This window comes from Dysidea avara, chromosome 14 (genome assembly GCF_963678975.1).
Source record: "Dysidea avara chromosome 14, odDysAvar1.4, whole genome shotgun sequence".
Lineage (NCBI taxonomy): Eukaryota > Metazoa > Porifera > Demospongiae > Dictyoceratida > Dysideidae > Dysidea > Dysidea avara.
This window is the reverse complement of record NC_089285.1, coordinates 1,206,301-1,225,351: the sequence shown is the minus strand read 5'-3', so window position 1 is coordinate 1,225,351 and position 19,051 is coordinate 1,206,301. Positions and strand designations below refer to the sequence as shown.

General features: G+C 39.1%; 1 protein-coding gene and 1 long non-coding RNA gene across 2 annotated transcripts; one reads left to right on the top strand and one right to left on the bottom strand.

Moving 5' to 3' along the window:
• The first annotated feature begins 13,642 nt into the window (after positions 1 to 13,642).
• LOC136244804 (uncharacterized) lies at positions 13,643 to 14,184 on the top strand. The gene is made up of 2 exons (XR_010695574.1): positions 13,643 to 13,720; positions 13,882 to 14,184. It is a non-coding gene; the product is annotated as an uncharacterized lncRNA (long non-coding RNA).
• Positions 14,185 to 14,528: 344 nt separating this feature from the next.
• Positions 14,529 to 18,556, bottom strand: LOC136244803 (uncharacterized). Its single transcript, XM_066036355.1, has 14 exons — positions 18,191 to 18,556; positions 17,946 to 18,099; positions 17,851 to 17,893; positions 17,374 to 17,806; positions 17,175 to 17,330; positions 17,037 to 17,123; positions 16,707 to 16,983; positions 16,202 to 16,636; positions 15,999 to 16,142; positions 15,781 to 15,951; positions 15,550 to 15,731; positions 15,132 to 15,499; positions 14,866 to 15,067; positions 14,529 to 14,815 (listed from the first exon to the last, which is right to left on the bottom strand). Exons 1-11 carry the CDS (start codon positions 18,491 to 18,493, stop codon positions 15,658 to 15,660), a joined length of 2,277 nt encoding a protein of 758 aa, XP_065892427.1. The 5' UTR covers positions 18,494 to 18,556; the 3' UTR covers positions 14,529 to 14,815; positions 14,866 to 15,067; positions 15,132 to 15,499; positions 15,550 to 15,657.
• Positions 18,557 to 19,051: the final 495 nt, after the last annotated feature.

The following is a 19,051-nucleotide window of genomic DNA, read 5'->3' as shown; positions in this document are numbered from 1 at the left end:
AGAAAATCTCATTATTTTCCTAGTGTTAGCATCTCTTGGCACACTATGTACTATACAAAAAAATCTAGTTCACAACAAATAAAAAACTCAGTACTAACCTGGCCCAGTTATCGAGGTAACTGCACTCATGTGTGGCACACCAGTGACACTATAAACTATACAAATAGTCACATAATAATTCAACAAAATCAGTACCAACCTGTCCCAGTTATTGAGGTAACTACACTCGTGCATGGCATGCTAGTGACATTCACTATACTATCTCTGCTGGAGATAAGTGCTATTTGGACTTCTTCAGTATCCTCATCCTCAACAGGTGCTGGTAGTACTGGCTGTCTAGATAAAGCATCTGCATGACAGTTGTTCTGTTTGGCTCGGTAGACAATATCAACTTCCTGGATTCCACTGCCATGTACCTTATTCCACCATCTGGCATGTTTCCCATTCAGATTAGGGGCACCCAATACAGCTTTCACTGCTGCATTGTCAGTGTATACTGTCACTTTGTGGCCATACAGGTGGTATCGAAAATGTGCTGCTGCCCACACAACAGCTAAAGTCTCAAGCTCTGTTATGGCATAGTTCCTCTCACTAGATGACAATGATCGACTAGCATAAGCTAATGGGTGAAGCCTCGAGTCATCCTCCCCTGTTTGCTAGCATCAGTCTCAAGTACAAAATCTTTGCTAAAATTAGGATATGGTAATACTGGTGATGTTAAAAGCCTGGTCTTCAATTCATCAAAAGCTTGCTCACAAATGGCTGTCCAATTAAATGGAGCTCCCTGTCTAGTAAGACCATAAAGAGGCTGGGTGATTCCAGCATAATTGGGAACAAATCTTCGATAATGCGATGTAAGACCCAAAAATTGATGTAATTGCTTCAAACTAGTAGGCACTGGGAATTCCCTAACAGCATCCAAATTCCTGGTATTGGGCTTCAGTCCTTGTGGTGTTACAACATGGCCAAGGTATTCAACCTCCCCACTTATAAACTTACATTTACTTGGGTTCAATATCAAATTAGCATCTTTCAAACAAGTAAATACCTTCTTCAAGTGCTCCAAGTGAGCGTCCAATGATTGTGAAAACACAATATCATCATCCAAATAAACTGTCACAAAATCATCTGTTTCTGTCACCAACTTAGATAAAACCCTCTGCATTAATCTTTGATATACTGCAGGAGCATCCATAACCCCGAAAGGCATCCCCTTGAATTCATATAGCCCATGATGTGTGATAAAGGCTGTCTTCTCCCGGCTGTCTGGCTGCATCCTGATCTGCCAATACCCAGCTGCCAAGTCTAGTGTAGTAAAACACTTGGCCTTGCCCAACTTATCAAGGAGATCATCTATCCTAGGTAGGGGAAATAAATCTACTTATGTCACTATCTGTAAACTACACAAAATCGAAGATCGCCATTTCGCTTTCTAACCAAAACTACAGAGCTAGCCCATGGACTCTCTGATGGCTGTATTACTCTCTCAAGCTGCATCTTCCTTAGCTGGTTAGCAATTTCTTGTCTGGCTGCATAAGGTATTCTACGGACTGCCTGCTTCTTAGGAGCAGAGTCACCGGTATCAATACTAAATTCAACCAGACTAGTTTCTCCTCGTTCTCCTTCTTCCAGGGAAAATACATCATGATGGTTAGCTAATAACTCTAATAACTGTGAACTCTCCTCTGGTGTAAGATTATGGTTAACATTACATAATGACTTCATTTGTTGTCTCCTCCATTGCTCTCTCTCCTTGGTAAACTTATCATCCTCTACACATGTAGCTAAATTTGGTGTGTCCTCTGTCTCAGCACATGACACAATTTGAACTTGTGAACTAGCATTTAGATTAGGTTTAGGAAGATTAACCATACTTACATCCTGGACTGTTCCCAACTCTTCTCCTTTCTTCAGTAAGTGACTGGTCTTACTGGTGTTCGATACCACTACCACAGCTTTTCCATCTCTATCAACTTCTAACAAAGAATCTTCAATATGCAACATATCTACTAAGTTAGAACTAGGTTCTAATAATACTGTACCTCTATGACCAACTATCTCCACCGACATCACGGCTGTGTGTTGTGGTGGTAGCTGAACAGACTGTACCATCTTCACCTTTTCCCCTGGGGATTGATCTACTGTGCCAGTTTTTCCTATATTCCGCAATGGTCTGACGCTTGGGTGATACTGGACGATTCCCAATTCTCGACAGACAGATTCAGACAATAGCAATGGATCAGGTGCCTTGACCTTAACATAAACTGTAGTATGCACTTCTCTGTCTTCAAAGCTGATGTCAACTTCCATCTGCCCATCCAAGACAATAGGCTGCTTGTTGTAGTTGAAAGCTCGTTTGTTGGCAGGCTTAAAATCCTCCTTCAACTCAGCAGTATTGACCATTGTCTTAAACAAGTCCCCACTTACAATACTAAAGTCTGAGCCTGTGTCTATTATACCTGTTACAGGTATCCCTTCTATCTTGATAGTAACACTTTGAGGACTACCCTCCTCACCTTGACAAGTGCAATGATCCACAGTTGGTGATGTGGTTGAATTTGATGGAAACAAAATTTCAACAACCTTTTGAAACTGGTTTTTCTCTGGTGATCACTCCTGGATGATTACTGCCACGAATGACTCCGTTCTTCCTTGGTAAATTACTCTTTCCCTCACTTTCAGTTTTCTGTACTTTGCAGTCTCTGGCGAGATGATTTGGACTGTTACAAACATAAATGTTTAGGTTTACTATTGTCAGTATTCTGTACAGATTCTGGTTGAGGTTACCTTGTGGCTGTCTAACAGTATATCTTTGCTCAGAATATCTTGGCCGATCTTTCCCAGTTGTTACCAGCCTGGGTCTATAATCAGATTGAATCGGTGGTGGGAACCTTGTTGCACCACCTGTACTCAGCAATGTAGGTACTGAATGTGTTGGAGTTACACTTGTTGTTTGTGCAGCAGGTACATTAAACAACAACTCACCTACATTAGGTAAGGTCTCACTGACTCTTGAAGTGCTGTAGTTAGGTCGAGTTGCATTGGCTGCCAGTGTACTGAACAGTTCAGAAGATTTCCCATGCGTAACCTGAGATTTGCTTAGCAACAAACTTCTCAGACTCTGTAACTTCTGGTCTTTAGCCAACATAGTTAGATCAAACTCTTTTAACTGCTCAACATCTAACTCACTGTGTTTCTCTTCTATACACAATTTTAGGCACTGAATCTCCTCTACAAAGCTGTCCAACTGCTGTTGCAACTTTACCTCTAGTTCTGATAAGTCTTTGTCATAGCCTTCTTCCCTCACTGGGCTTCCTTCTAATTCTAAGACCTGTGTCTTTGTAAACTGCTCCTCCTTGTCCTCCACTAAATGTTTCATGAAACTGTGTGAGGGAGATACCTGAGGAGTGGGCTGACAGCTACTTATTAAAGAAGGGATGGGGAGTTAATACTGATACTTAACAGCAAACCTTCTTCATCTTGAAAGGAAAGTTTCTCTGTCTCATCTTCTTGCTCATCTACTACAACTTGGATGCTAGAAGGATTCTTGCCCATTGTTCTTAGCTTTTCTTCTAACATGACCTTCAAGTCATCACCAGCAGCTCTGGGGGGGGGAGTTCTAAGGCTGTTGCCAACTGTTGCAGCTGGCATAGCTTAAGTCTCTAAGAGTTCAAGGGAAAACTGCCTTCTTAAGTCCTCCTGGGTTGCTCGTCCAAGCAGCTTCTTCTTGACCTTCTCTAAAGCAAGCTGCCTTGGTAGGACCTCCAAATATAAGACAATTACTGAGCCTCAATAATCATTAAACTCCCCAAAAATCATGACAGTTACAAGGTTTTTATACACAAAGGTGACCTATATATGTGACCGAATTTTGGAAAATCGTCGATATACACACAACAAAATGCATTTAAAAACTAAGGTTAAAAATGCAAGCTTCAGAAAAAAAATTATGCAAGTTTTTATCGCCTCGCTGGTGGGCAAATTAAGCCGCCAATGGTAAAATTCTGGGCATCATCATGTTCGCCTGTTCATAGGGAGTACAAATATCTTTGTTTCATCTCCATACACGAAAACATTCCAAAGTTACAGACGTTTGTTTACGTTGCGGTGACGGAAGAATTTACCGACGATCGTTTTTCTGAGACTTTGCCTTCTTTCTCGAACACAAAAGCATGCCTGGGAAAAAACCTATACCTTGGTGGATGCACAAATTCATGGCGAACACACTGAGCCAAGATTCAATTCCGTACGTCATTGTATCAGTAAGTTATGATGGTTTATGTAAGCTCCTGTAGATTCTTTTCTCGATAGCTTCTGTACATATCAAATTATTTGCTCGTCCGGCTGTCTAGTGCTGTATTTCCAATGCTGCTTAACTTAGGAAGCTGAAACTTGGCTAGTCCATTCCTCTGTCCCTGTAGAAAACAAAGAACAAATAAAATGCATTTTGAAAATTGTGCGGATATCGACGGTTTTCTAAAATTAGGTCACATATATATATGTATGATCTATATATGTTATTGTTCAGTGTTCTGGAATAATCTGGCACAATCTAGAACAGGCTGGAATTTCCTTATTGTACAAAAGGACACCACATTACAATTACGACAATTCAGGTGAATTTGGTGTTGAATTCTAGTGGAGGAGGCAACGCAAATTCACCTGAATTGTAGTAATTAAAATTTTTGCCATTAACCTACCATCACAGCCATTTCTTGGCAGCCACCTTGGATTTCACATCTTTTTTCACCTTGGCTTTTTTGGGGGGCACACTTTTTACAGCTTGGCTGTTTTGGTTCAGATATGTATATATATATAGAAATCTCGTTAGTAATCCAGTTACTAATCTCGTTAGTAATCCACTGAGTAACGCCTAGCCACAACGAAGTATTGAAGCCTACTGAATGAAGCTTATTCACCAGCTTCTTACTTATAACCAATATTTGCACATTGCCCAACAACGAAATCATGTCACGTGACAAGGTGGACACAAAGTAATATAATATGTAATATTATAGTTACTTTATTTTATGGGTAATATGTAACTAAATACAGTATGGGTCAAAAAAAAGTTTACATTTCGTTTTGTATAAACGATTATAATGCTATAGTTTTACATACGTTTCGTTTTGACAAAACGATAATGTAAAATGAAATAATTAATAAAAGCGATGGGGTGCTTGTGCAATAAACTGTATAGGAGCAGTTCGTTTAAACCATTGCAATTGTTGTAATATTACGTTGAAACGATTAAGCACATTTTAAACGTTTATAGATTTTATTAGCTATAAATAATGCAAGCCGACCGATTGCAAGACATCACAATTGGTTATCAGACAAAATGGTTTATAACCTGTACGAGAAACGACGCATCATTCATTTTTATCGACTTGGATGTAGACCTCCAACGATCGTCAAGTTGCTTCTTGAAGAAAACTTAAAAGTATCGCGAGAGGGTGTGGCTAAGTTCATTGCTAGATTTATTGAGACCTGCTCACTATCGAGAAAGCCTGGTTCAGGGAGACCATTATCAATCACACAACAAATGCAAGCGATTGTAGAGGCAAAGATGAGGGAGGACGACGAAACGACTGCATATCAATTGCGTTCCCTGCTGCTATCACAAGGATTTAACATCAGTAAAAGAACTGTTCTTCGCTGCCGCACCCAGCTAGGCTGGACATTTCGAGGAAGTGCATACTGCAAGTTGATCAGGCACGCCAACAAAGTGAAGCGGCTAGAGTGGGCTCGCCAATACCTTCACAACAGCTTCGATGATGTAGTCTGGACGGACAAATGCTCTGTGCAACTGGAAAGCCACAAACGATTCTGTTGCAGAAAGCAAGGAGAACCGCCTAGACTGAAACCCAGGTATAATCTTGTCCTTCACTCAACTCATCGAATATATATATGCATAAATACATTATTTAAAAAAATGTGTTACTGTAAATTAATGTTATTTTTATACAGGGCCAAACATTCAGTTAAAGTACATGTCTGGGCAGGGATCAGCAAACGAGGACGAACAGGAATCTGCATCTTCGAAGGTATCATGGATGCCATTTTGTACACAGAAGTATTCTACTGCCTTTTCTCAGAACTGTTTATCCAGATAGTCGCCGTTTTATGGCTGACAATTACCCGAAGCATACCTCCAACGAAGCGAAGGACTTCCTTTCTCAGAATAAAGTGACTTGGTGGAGGACTCCAGCTGAATCTCCCGATTGTAACCCAATCGAAAACCTTTGGCACGAACTAAAGGAGTACAACCGACGTGTCGTCAAGCCTACAACGAAGGAAGAGTTGATAGAAGGAATAAAGCAATTTTGGGAAACTGTTACTATTGACAAATGTAATAAGTACATTAATCATCTTAGAAAAGTATTACCTAAAGTTATTGAATTAAATGGAGCTGCTACGGGTTATTAGCACAATGTTGTATTGTACATATTATTTGATTATTAATGAAATCACTAACCTCACAAAAGATTTAGCTGAAACAATGTAGCGCAGCACTCCTTCACACCACTAGACTGATACGAACAAGAGCACGAGGACATCCAGAGTAAATATATCACGTGTGTACCTGTCAGCAAATTTTGCAATCACGTGTAAAGAACATTCTAGAATAGCTCACGTGATAGTTGCCGATTTACAAGCAAGAAAAATTATCATTACCGCGTGGCTACTTATCCGAGATGGTAAAGGCAAAAATATGAGTAATTGCTGCAATGGAAAACAGCACTACTGTTTTATTAAGAGGAGAAGGAACAGGAATATACAGGATATGCTTTCAAAGCAGTTTGTAAGTTTACTATTAAGCAGTGTACGGTCAGTAAGAATAACTCCGTGTACATTTTCTTGCAATCACGATCAGAGAAAATTAGCTAATGAAACTTAACAAAGTTATCCTCATCTACTTAAGGTGGTAGCTACCCAATAACGAGGTTACCACAAACAGGTTGTGGCTTCCTATGAATATATTAGTGACGAAAAGGATGGTAGCGGAACTAACTTTCTGCAGCGATTATGTGGTCTATAACAACTAGGAAGTAACAATTTGTCCATTGACCATAAACTCACCTGCCAACAGTCACAACATCAGTATTCACCCTGCATATACAGAAAGGGATACAGTATGGTAAGGCACAGCTAACTAAAAACATGTAATCATAGTCAGACTAACATGTCAACAAACACTTACTTCCACTATTATGATTATTGTTAAAGTGAGCATCCAACATAGTCATTCCCAAGATGTATTTAGCATACTGCAGCAATTGATGACCAATTTTGGAGTATATTACTTGACTTCTTTTGTGGTTCTCACCTACATTGTTGACATAACAAATTTTATTGCTAGGAGACATATAAACTAGGAGGGACTAATGGTATAGCATAATGGTAAACAAGTTACAACAGCAAAGGAAATTTTAATAAACTAGCAGTGATTGGATAGTTGATAGATAAAAGTAGACAACAATTTGTAGTTTTTCCAGTCCTGATTGTTTGAGGATAAGCACATTAGCTGAAAAAAGCATGACACTAAATTTCAACACAAGGTTTATGATGCAAACTCATTATGCACGTACCAATGTGTTACCCACCACCCCCTTGGATGTAAGTGGGGCTTTACAAGGCGAATTGACATGAAACTGTTGCTTCACTATGGGGCATTTGACAATCATTCATTAAGCACCCAAGTATTTTTTCTACGCTGGAAAAAAAGTATTTTTTTTCACCCAAGTATTTTTTCTACGTATTTTTTTTGTTGCAACTGGAACCAATGGTAGGGATTTAACACAATAGGTTTGTCCTACCATGGGGCATTTAACATTCGGTTGTGCCCACTATAGCCCTATATATGCCCGAAGGGGGGGTGGTAGGGCATTACGTTGATATGTGCATTATGTATAATATGGTGCATTTACTGGGATAAGTAGACTAAGCCTGTACCTTGCGGGCCTAAGCATGTTCCTATCCTGTTTTAAAAAATAATCTTTCATTGCCTGACACCTTCAACATCACAAAAAGCTATCTAAAATGGTTAATTTATCTTTGACCATTGGCAAACTACAACACTCAACAATTATATCAGAGTATACATAACTATATATATCTGCCCAGTTACTATATAGTAGGGTCCATGGTTGTCTCAGATCTGCACATATTATCAGCACATCAATTGATTGATGCATAGTAATTATAGTATACTGTAGGCACGCATTGAGCTGAACCCTCAAAAATATTAACTTATTAGTTTTGTAGTATTGACTTACTTGCTAATCATTCATTGCCTGACACATTATTTATAGCCAAAGATTTCACCATACATTAGAGGAAGCCATAAAAATATATAGCCTTATAGCCTTTCCTGAACTGTTGATAGAGGCATTTGTCTGCTCTTGACGACTTCATTGTCATCACCAACCATCTGGTTGGTTGAAATGTTGAGAAAAAATCTTTCATTTTTAGCTGTTTTCTCACTAGGGTTCAGCTCAACTTGTTCGCGGTCTGGCCCACACAGCTGCTAGAACAAGCCAGCTGCAAGGATCTGGCCTACAAAAGCATATATATATATAATCCCAGGAAGCTACTATGGCGTGGGGAATTCCTGTCTAAAATTACGACGGTAGTTATATATCCGTTTACAATGACTTATACACGAACTTACTCGGCAATTCGCTGGGAGAATAGTGTGATGCAGTCAGCACCTTCATGTCCATTCCGAGGCATACATTCAGCAACAACTCGCAGCCGATTCGCCTCCACTTGTTACACACACAGACTAGTTATATCACCAATCCACCGCTTCAGGAAGAACCATTAAGATGGTAGCCTCGACTTTGTCACTATCCCCGGTTCTTATTTTCACGTGAAACATCACGCAAAATATTATGTGAGTCCTTGAGGGAAATTTGAACGAGTTTTCTCTTAGCAAGTCACTTTGAGTAGCGCTTCTAAACACTGAACTTGAAGCTTTTGCTACTGATTTAGCTAGCTAATCTGATACTGAAGCTGTTATTATGCATGCATTCATGCATGCAGTGTCTCCTACGTAATATAATAGCCAATCTTCAATAACTGTAAGTTCTCCATTCAACAAAAAGTAGTGATATCCTGTGCCAAAAACAGCCCAGCTGTAAAAAAAAGGTGAGGCCAAGAATGCACAAGTACATGTTCACGGAGTAACTGCAACCAAGACATGACATAAGATGGCCAAGTAGAAACCAATTGTAAATTTTTCGTTAAATTAATTTTGGTAACAATGCGGTGTAATCATCTTTTATCGTCTCAGTAGTATTGTTTATATTGCAAGCACACATGTACAGCTAGCTGGATGTGATAATGTGAAGCATATAGAAAATGAATGCATAAAAGTGCCTATACTGTAAATGCTTTCTTGGCCAGATTTTTATATCATGTCTTTTGGTTGTAGTTACTCCGTAAACATGTACATGTGCATTCTTGGCCTCGCCTTTTTTTACAGCTGGGCTGTTTTTGGCACAGGTTACTGCTTACAATTTGACATCTTATACGTATCTTATAGATTGTCATACTGTGTTCACATACGCACTCTCATCTGGTTGTCTGCGAAGGATATCCATAAAGTGACCACCAATTATAACAATAAACATGAAACCAGTATTAATTTTCTATCAGTTGAGTCATTATTAGCAAGTGTATGGAATGGAGAAAGCTATGGGGTTGTGAGGAAATTTAGATTAAACAAACAGTAAAATACTATTGTTTCATATCTGCCAATCAATCATGTGATCACATAGAAGTATTCATGGACTGGACGAAAACTAATGACATGAAGAGACCTGATGTCAAGAAGGAGGTAGCAGTGAGTATTTCTCACAAGAAAATACCTTATCCTTTACCTGAAAATCTACGCTTAATTCACACTGCTTATGAAGCACAGTTTCCAGCTGAAAAGACTTGTAAGCATGGAAACGTCTATAGCAGTGAAGATCCAGATGGTTTCTTTCTAATGATGTGGTGATTCACAAAATTTTTTCCGTTGTGCTGCATGACCGAAAATTGTTTTATCGCAAAGCTGTTGGATGTGATTACAAGCATAATCACATAGTGATTTAGTTTGCCATACATTAGTCTCAATAGTAGGAGTGAAATTAATCCCAAATCGCATGGTCTTGTTTTTGTAATTGCACTGTAAAGTAGCCAATAAAATAGCAGAATAACAGAAGCCTTTTAAGTGCAACAAGAAAGTGATATAATGAATAGCCTGCCAAATAAGCTGACAACAGAAGCCTTTTAAGTGCAACATATGTAGGCATTTCAGTAGCCAACCAGAATTGCTGACACGTGAAGCCTTTGTGTAACAGCAAATGATGTGATACAAAGAAGGATGATGCAATCACCTGGTAGAAGTTATTGACCACATAGAACTGTATGACAAACCATGAAGGGTGGTCACTATGTGATTAATAGGCAATCACACGCATTTCCATGCAATTATGGAATAATTGTACTCATAACAGCCAAAATTGCACTCGGCTTTGCCTCGTGCAATTTTGACTGTTGCTCGTACAATTATTCCCTAATTGCACTCAAATGTGTGTGATTACCTATACGTACTATATATGATGGCATCGAAGACCTGCTTTTTAATCTTGATAATGATAATCAAGACATACGGTAGTGTGTCATGTGGCCCAAGAAGCTGGCACACAACACCCATGAGTATATTGACAGGAAGAAAGAAAATGCAATTTTCGCACCTCCATAGCTCTTTGCTGCCTTGATGAAACAAGACAATTTTTGCCCTCCAACATCAGCACTCCACATTCCAAATTTGAGTGAAACCGCTTCAGGCATTCCCGAGATATGCGACTTCAAAAATTGGTTTGGTTTCTTCATTTTTCTTCCTCTTTTCGCACACTTACAAAAACTACTGTAAACCGTGAACGCCTTATCCGATTGCCTTGAAATTTGGCACACAGAAGGGGGGTGTAACGGCACTTCTTGGTACCAACTTTTGCTGGAATACGATAAACAGGCAAAGAGGTATGAGTGATTATTCACAAAAAATAATACCAATATGTTGTCACGCCTACAGGATAAACCGTGTATGGGAAGAAGCTGAAAATCGGTGGGTGAATAGGTTAACTATTGTACCTCAAAGCTATTGTGGTTTGAAAGAAATCGAGCTAAAAACCAGAAAGATAAAACGAAAAAACCAACACTGTGTAACAATTATGCAATCAAGATTAGTTAATAAATAAACGACTGCTTGCCACGCCTACCAGATATACCGCTTCAGGGTAATGCTTTGAAAATCGATGTACAGATGGAGTAATCATCTTACAAAGGCTCTTCAATGGTGTAGAAGAATCAGACTTAAAGCCACGGAGTTATAACACGAAATCCAACTTGGTGCAGCAAGTGTAAGATCGAGATACTCTAATAGAGCAGTCACCCTGAAAAGAATTCAAGAGATCAGCTAGAAACAAGTAACCTGTATAGAGATCAGCTACGAACAAGTCACCCTGTAGAGAGATCATCTAGAAGAAGTCACCTTGTAGAGAGTTCAGCTACAAAGAAACCATCATGTAGAGAGTTCAGCTGCAAATAAATCACCTGTAGAGAGTTCAGCAATTCACTTGAAGTGTCGTTATTAAAATTTTACCAAGCGGCACAAAAATTCACCTGAATTGTCATTATTAAAATTTTTACCATTAACCTATCATCACAGCTATTTCTTGGCCGCCACCTTGGATTTCACATCTTTTTACCATAGCCTTTTTGAGGGCTGCACTCTTTTTTTACAGATTGGCTGTTTTAGATTAGATTTAATTTACTATGATATGCTTTATCAATACCTTCACATAATGATTGAGGGTAGGAACCCACATGCTGCTTATTATCGATCTGCTATTCGTAGCAATGAAAATCTTCTAGTCACCACCAGCTAAGCATTCTGCAGCAATATGTTCCAATTTTAGCTTCATTTATTTCAAAGTGCTACACGGAAAACAATGGTCATATTCCCTTTCTTGTGCAACAGCTTATTAGTGACATCATTGATCGTATGCTTGAGAGTACCACAATTCCAAAACCAACCCTATCTCATTAACTGCCTCCTCAAGAGGATGCACTTAGCTTTTTCCCAAACTTACTTCCATTAGTAGGCCAAGGAAACTATTCTACTGATTACTGCCATCCAAAGTCTAATGTGGACGAGTGTTGTAAATATCCAGAGAGTCACCCAGTTTTAACTCCTGGAATTTTTTCCATCTATTGTCAACATGGAATCTGCTATGGTTACCAAGTAATGGATTCCCATGAATCTCCTCGCTATCCATTTAAAATATTCAGATCAAGATTTTCTCGACCTCCAAAACTCATTGTCTATGACAATACTTGCTTATTAACATCACCCTCATAACGGAAACAGAACACATTATGATTAACTGTTAAATACAACAGAAAGGGAACTTTTTGTCTGCTACTGTACGAAATAAGTTTTTGAGAATAGTTACCAGGGGCGGATCCAGATTTTGTAAGCAGTGATAATTCTTGTATAATTCAAGATTCATTTCAAGTTAAGGTTACGGAATGGTTTAAAATACGTGGGCGGAACAAATTACAAAACCTGCTTTAAACCAAGCAGGAATAAATAATTTCAACAACTGTGTTGTGTTAGCAATACAACTAATTGTGCTTGTTTGTTTTTACTACAGAACAATGACTGTTCTTGGGTGTGTGGTCTACAATAGAGCGATGTTTTATAAAAATTCGCCGCCAAAAACCAAACCAACAGATTACTGAATCCTTATAATTTCAACACAAGTGGCTAAACGATTTAAATATCTAGGTCCTGTGGAAGCGATTTTTTAAGTTACTGGTTGTATAGACGTTTTATTGAACTTTTAGTAGTTTTTTCGAGTGAAACAAGTTCTTTGAAGGCATGTATCTGAGTCACTGGGAAGAAACACGCCAAAAACGCTTCCACAGGACCTAATAAATTTAATATACAATATCACTATGCCCCAGAAAAGCCAATAGAGCCTACAGCTTTTGCTGTATTTGGCGGCGGAAAAACATGGTAGTGACAGCTGGAGTTGAACGATGTACGGGCTGGCTTACTTGTGTTACTACAACAAATTGTAGTGTTCCACCTGCCTCAAACTACACTGTAGCTACACAAAAACATTAAATATCAAGGGCTTCACTTTTATTTAAAACTTTTTACGCTGCTAGACTGGTTTTATGGGCTTCTCAAAAAGTATCGATAGGCATTCAAAATTTTGAATGATTGCCCATGACTATACCGTAACCTTAAAGGACTTCAACCAGAGGAGGGCGGAAGCAATATAAGCGCTACCAAAATTATTAACAGTTAATTGCATTTTTAGAATACTTTCCAGTTCGGTTTTTAAAAATTAAAATGGGGGACGCGCCGAGCCAAGACCTCGTTTGATTTCAGAGTGAAGCCACAGACAATGAGGAAGAAATCGATTGTAATAAAGCCAGAATAACTGTTTTGGCAAAGGGCCACATCATCAATTATGTTATCCCTAGTTTCCCCATGTTTGAGACGAGATTGGTTGAGGTGAAGCTGCAGTGGATCAATAGTTGTGGGGAGCTGGAAGTGTTTGATTGCTTTGCTCGTGATTGTGCAGCCTTAAACCATGCTCTTCCTGCTGATCTCATCGTCCCATACAATTGTCAATATGCTTTTGTCATTGAGGTGGGCCAGTTAGTAATATTGCAAAACAATACTGTACAAAAGAATATCTGAGACTAGACTCCTTTCCCCTTGAATTAATTGTTCATGTAATTGTCAAATTATTATGACGTTTATTCAATTATATCGGTACATGAATTAATGTAGTATATTTTTGTGTACAGGAAAAAGAGTTCAAATGTTCCTGCAGTAATATTGAAAAATACCATCTAAGTGGTAACCAGGTGTTTGTGCTGTGGGAATGGGATTGGGTCGAAGACGACATTGTGGACGATTCGAGCTCTGGGACTTCCAATAACTTATCTGCCAGAAGTTCACCAGAACTGACTACTAGTGACTCCCCACCACCAACAGCTGACGATTCCCTCTTGGATGACACATCGGATGATGATGATTCTGTTCCAGCTATTACACATACTGTGTTATTTAAGTGTATAGGAGCAGATAAAGAAAAAATCTACCAAGATGTATTGTACATGGTAGCCAAGAAGCATGGTGGAGGTATAAATGTACCCGTGAAACTTCAGCCTGAGCCAAATAACAAGTACGACAACAAAGCTGTTGCATTTATGTGTCGGACTGATTCAGGCTGGGAGAGGATTGGATATGTGGTCAAAGAGGCCACAGAAGAGGTCCATACAGCTATCAGCAATAAGAAAATATTAAAAGTAGCATTTGAATGGATCAAATACAAATTCCTATTTAAATCTCCTGCCTGGTATGCTGCAATAAGCATCACGCTCAATGGTGAATGGTCCAACACAGTGATGAGAAGTCGTGCTTCGTTTAATTAAGTCATGAATGTTCATGTACGAATGGGTTAAGGGTACTAGGTGGGGGAGGAAGATTTACTGGGACATTGTGAAACTTGGCACGAACAGATTTATCACCACCAACAGAAAATGAAATTCTCTCATTGCTTCCAAGCAACTCGTATCTTGGTAACTTTGTATTCTTGATCTTTTTAGGCTTAGCATTAAACTCAGGCATCAAATCCTCATAGTACCGACCATGCTTAGTGGTGTGGTAGTAGAAGGGCAGTTCAGGGTCCATTCTTTTAAGAAATTCTTCTGTAACTCTTCTCCACCCATAATAAACCTTCAACAGTAGTCAATCTAATATAACTAATACAATAACCTTTTACATACCTGCTTCAAAGTAAAATCCTTCCCCACAGTATCACGGAGGACACTAAAAAAACATTCCACATCATCGGTCGAACTGGCCCGAGGGTGTTCGACAGGGATATTGCATTCATGGTTATATTTTCTTCTCCACTCTCTTGATTCGATGTTAGCTGCTACAGCAATCTGTGTCTCCCTACTGAACCCCCTAACTCCATTAATACTCCTGTAAACAGAGCAATATAGTATACATTTAACAGACTGTAATGAGAAATAACAATAATGCATACCGGTTGACTTCAAGCAAGCTCAAATCTTGCAAACCATCCCTATGCCATGGCATTAGGTCATCCAAAATATAATCCAACAGCTCCTTATTAAATTTGCTCCTTTCATCATCTGTCAGACCTCTCTCATCACAGGCACGTCTCCAGTTGCGTGTGTACTGGAGGTATTCTGCCTCACTATGGTACCCCTTCTCTTCCATCCAGGCTATCACACTCTGACCAAATAGCCGTTCAACATCCTCAACACTTTGCTTACGGACACCAGAGAAAGCGGAATATGTAAGCCCAGCTGAAGTGTCATGCACAGCTTCCTCAAACCTTTCTAGGCCGATATGACGTGGACCTCCTTGTCTTAAACTGTGACCAATCCGCTGAGAAAAAAATGTCAGTGGCAGTTTTAAAAAAATATGTACACACAAACCTTAAAAACATGGGCTTCATCTTCACGCTCACAAAATTCAACTTTAGTTATGGGATGAATTTCTGGCACATACAAGTGTTTGTTAAAAGGAATACCCTTTGAGCTAAATCAATGTATTTTGTGTGCATATTCCAATTGTGCCAGTATCGATCGGAGTTTCTCAACCCTGGTTTCAGTTTTTCCTATAATGCAGAATTGGACACATGAAACTTCTTTTGTCAATAGCCTTGCCTTCAGTCCAGCTGTGAATAGCATAGCCACTGGGAACTGTTCGTAGTCTGAGTCTTTCAATGACATCATCTGTAGTAGCACCTTCGCTATACCAAATCTTGATTTTGCCTAATAATTCAGTAGTGATGGCATGATTTGGCTGAACAGCATTGACACACCCATCTTCTGTATCTGTATGCATGTGAAAGTACAATTGTAGGGTAAATATTCATACTTACCCTTAATTGTAATCATGTTAATCATTTTGGTGATTCCTGTACGAGCAAATTTTGCTCTTGCATCAGCGCGAATTTGAAATATAGATATTGGTCTTGTGTTCCCTTTAGTCCGAAGTGAGTTCCACTCCCCATCTGTAGTGAACCCTGTACAACACATCACATGCTGCATAATACACGATTAGCCACAATAAAATTATACCCACCTGCGACATTCATTTTTCGTTTAGACATTTCGACAATTAATTTGTTGGCCAATTCGCGGATCTTTGCATCTGTCAACCCTTTATATGGAATGCACTGGACAGGCAGGGCATAAGGCTTTCTCCTTCGGTATTCTGTGCTAATCATAAATACTAATACATGCGTAGCTGGAGTCCGCTGATGACGTGTCACACCCTTAATGAAGTTGACTAATTTCTGACGGAGTTTGTTTAATTGAGATGGAACAATATCTTCTAGTTCCACATCATGCCCTTCAATTTTCCTTAATAAGCAACCAGCACTTCGATGTAGTTCTCTACCATTCTCATTCAATTTAGTTAATTCTTTAACCTTCCAGGCCAACACAATCAAATCTTTCTCTCGTTGCATACCACCTTGTAGCTTCTCTGAGTAATCGTTGTTAAACTTGATTAGCTCTAATTAAATATACAAATAATGATTAATTAGAAATCAGTACATACCAAATAATTGATAACATATATTCACCTGCTTGTAGAAACTCTAAATCCTTGCTAATAGCATTCAAAGTACAACTTAAATCTTGTACCACATTTTCATCACACAAGCCAACTTTTTCAGCTGCCTTCAGACGTTCCTTATAGTTAGAATATTTATCCTGGTGAAATCCATCACCCAAGTCAACATCTCCACTCCACTCAAGTCTGGATGATTCCTTTAAACCCTTGATGATGTCACAACCATCCGCTTTTACCCACCACCAAGCATCAGGGTTCTGCTTAGCTGCTTCATCAAGTACATTACCCTATAAGGAAACAATATATTAACAGTATCACATAAAAATTCCAGCATTGGTACCTGCACTTGGGAATCTAATGTCGTTGTACATGATGATATAGTACTTCTAATGGACCTCTCAGAAATAGCAGGTATATTTACAAGAACCTATAAATTATAAACAAATCACATGCTTTATGGAACACAAATACGACATACCTTCATGGTATTTTGGTTCTGTGCTGTACTGGAACATGGGTCTTCAACTGAACTAGCAACACACCACATAGGTCCACGATGTAGCTTCACCCATTTCTCTCCGAAATTGCAATACATTGTCAGTAGCGACTGGCGATAATCCAATGGACAAGATATCTAAACAAACCATTAAACAACATACTGCTATAATTTGCTTTACCTGCTGTAAATTATCAAAAGCAAAAAACAATGCAGTGTATTCTACAAGCCCCATAGGCATTTTGTTGATCGGAAATCGTGGTTCACTCATATCAGGTCTCAAAGTTCCCATACCTTTTGCAAGATTATATAAAACATTTGTACACCCACCACTTGATAACTGAACCATAGCACTTGCCGCTAGGCACAAAAAGTCATCAGGTACCGAGAGCTTGAATAGCATTGAAACACACAAGGAAAATAGCTCAGACAATAGTGGTAAGCGAGACTCTTCAGGTAATTGATTCAGCATTTCCATAATTAAGCAACCATCAACTTGGTTCGTTTGTGCACTAGAAGTTTTCATTTGATCTGTAGTGGAAGACAGCACAGGCACTCGAGGTAGCTGGTCATCCTTTTTATAAAAGGCTTCTGCTTCCTTTGGGGTTTTGTACCTGCGTGTGTACATAAAAGTCTAAACTCAACACAATATTTATACCTCTTGGACAGCCACCGGGTTACTTTGCTACGACAGGCATTAGCTATAAGCATAAACAATCAAACAAGCATACAATTTACATATAATGCACATACCACTTCTGTTAACATTTGTTTTCATTCTGCGTTGAATAAAGTTACTTGCACTTGTCCAAAATTCTGAATGATTGTGAGCTGGCCATTTCTCTCCGGGTGTGTGGAAAAGAATAAAGTCAACCAAGGCACTCAATTCTTCATTGGTCCATTTGTCCTGTAAGTTTAAAAAATTGATATAAACTAATATTTATATATTGACAGATCATGGATCTTATGTCCTTATATCAGGAAAGTTCAATATTTACCATAAGAGCATTGCTAGAGTATTTCGAAGTACTGGCTCCTTCCTCAGATCCGTCATCAGCAGTCAGTGATGGCTTCGGGGGTAGCTCTAGGGGTAAATGGCCGTTTGAGTGAGATTGGCTGGTGAAAAGCGCCACTTGTCTTGCAGGCACGTGCAACATGCCATCAGACATCTGTTTCTGTTCGCGTAAAGGAACCCTCTTTCGACTCTTTTCATCTCTGTATGGTGTACAAAGTGTCGGGGAACTTCGAGAACGCTTGAAACTCATTGGACTCGGAGATCTTGTGCAATCGTCTTCCGCCATAGCGTGGAACCCACGTGATCTACCAAATACTTGGATGCTGTATGTGTGCGAAAACGATCGTGATCGCTGCAGGTATACAGTAAATATAAATCAAATTATTTATTGGCACTATTTGTGTGCCACACGGCTTTTGATATAAAAATTTGTATTGTTCTATGCGCATCACGTGTACCGCTTCCGCCCTCCTCTGGACTTCAACAAAATGTTAAAAGACTCCTACTACTAAAATGAATACATAGAAACGGTCTACTGCTGCAAGCACATCAGTTGTTACCAATTACACAGCACTCCTCCCCTTTGCAAGTGAGTCCACAAGGTGTGCGACAGACAGCCTACTCATGTAGAATTCTCTTTCCAAGCAGAACTTGTTCTCTGCCACTACATTTGAAGAAATTGAGCTAATTTTTGCATCATCCAAGAAAGCTACTAGTGCATACATTTATGTGGAATAAGCAATTTCAGTAAATGTGCTACCATTTTGCCTGGCTTTGATTGGCAGTGATGACTGTTTTGATGCTACAGTTGTACTGAAGTGATGAAGATTGAGGTATTCCAAAT

Excerpts from the sequence above, each read along its gene's own strand:
- LOC136244803 (XM_066036355.1), bottom strand. The coding sequence starts at position 18,493 with ATGGCGGAAGACGATTGCACAAGATCTCCGAGTCCAATGAGTTTCAAG. Across the intron at positions 17,807-17,850 it reads ACCCGGTGGCTGTCCAAGAG|GTACAAAACCCCAAAGGAAG; the intron begins GTATAAATATTG and ends GTACACACGCAG. Across the intron at positions 15,732-15,780 it reads TATTCACAGCTGGACTGAAG|GAAAAACTGAAACCAGGGTT; the intron begins GCAAGGCTATTG and ends TCTGCATTATAG.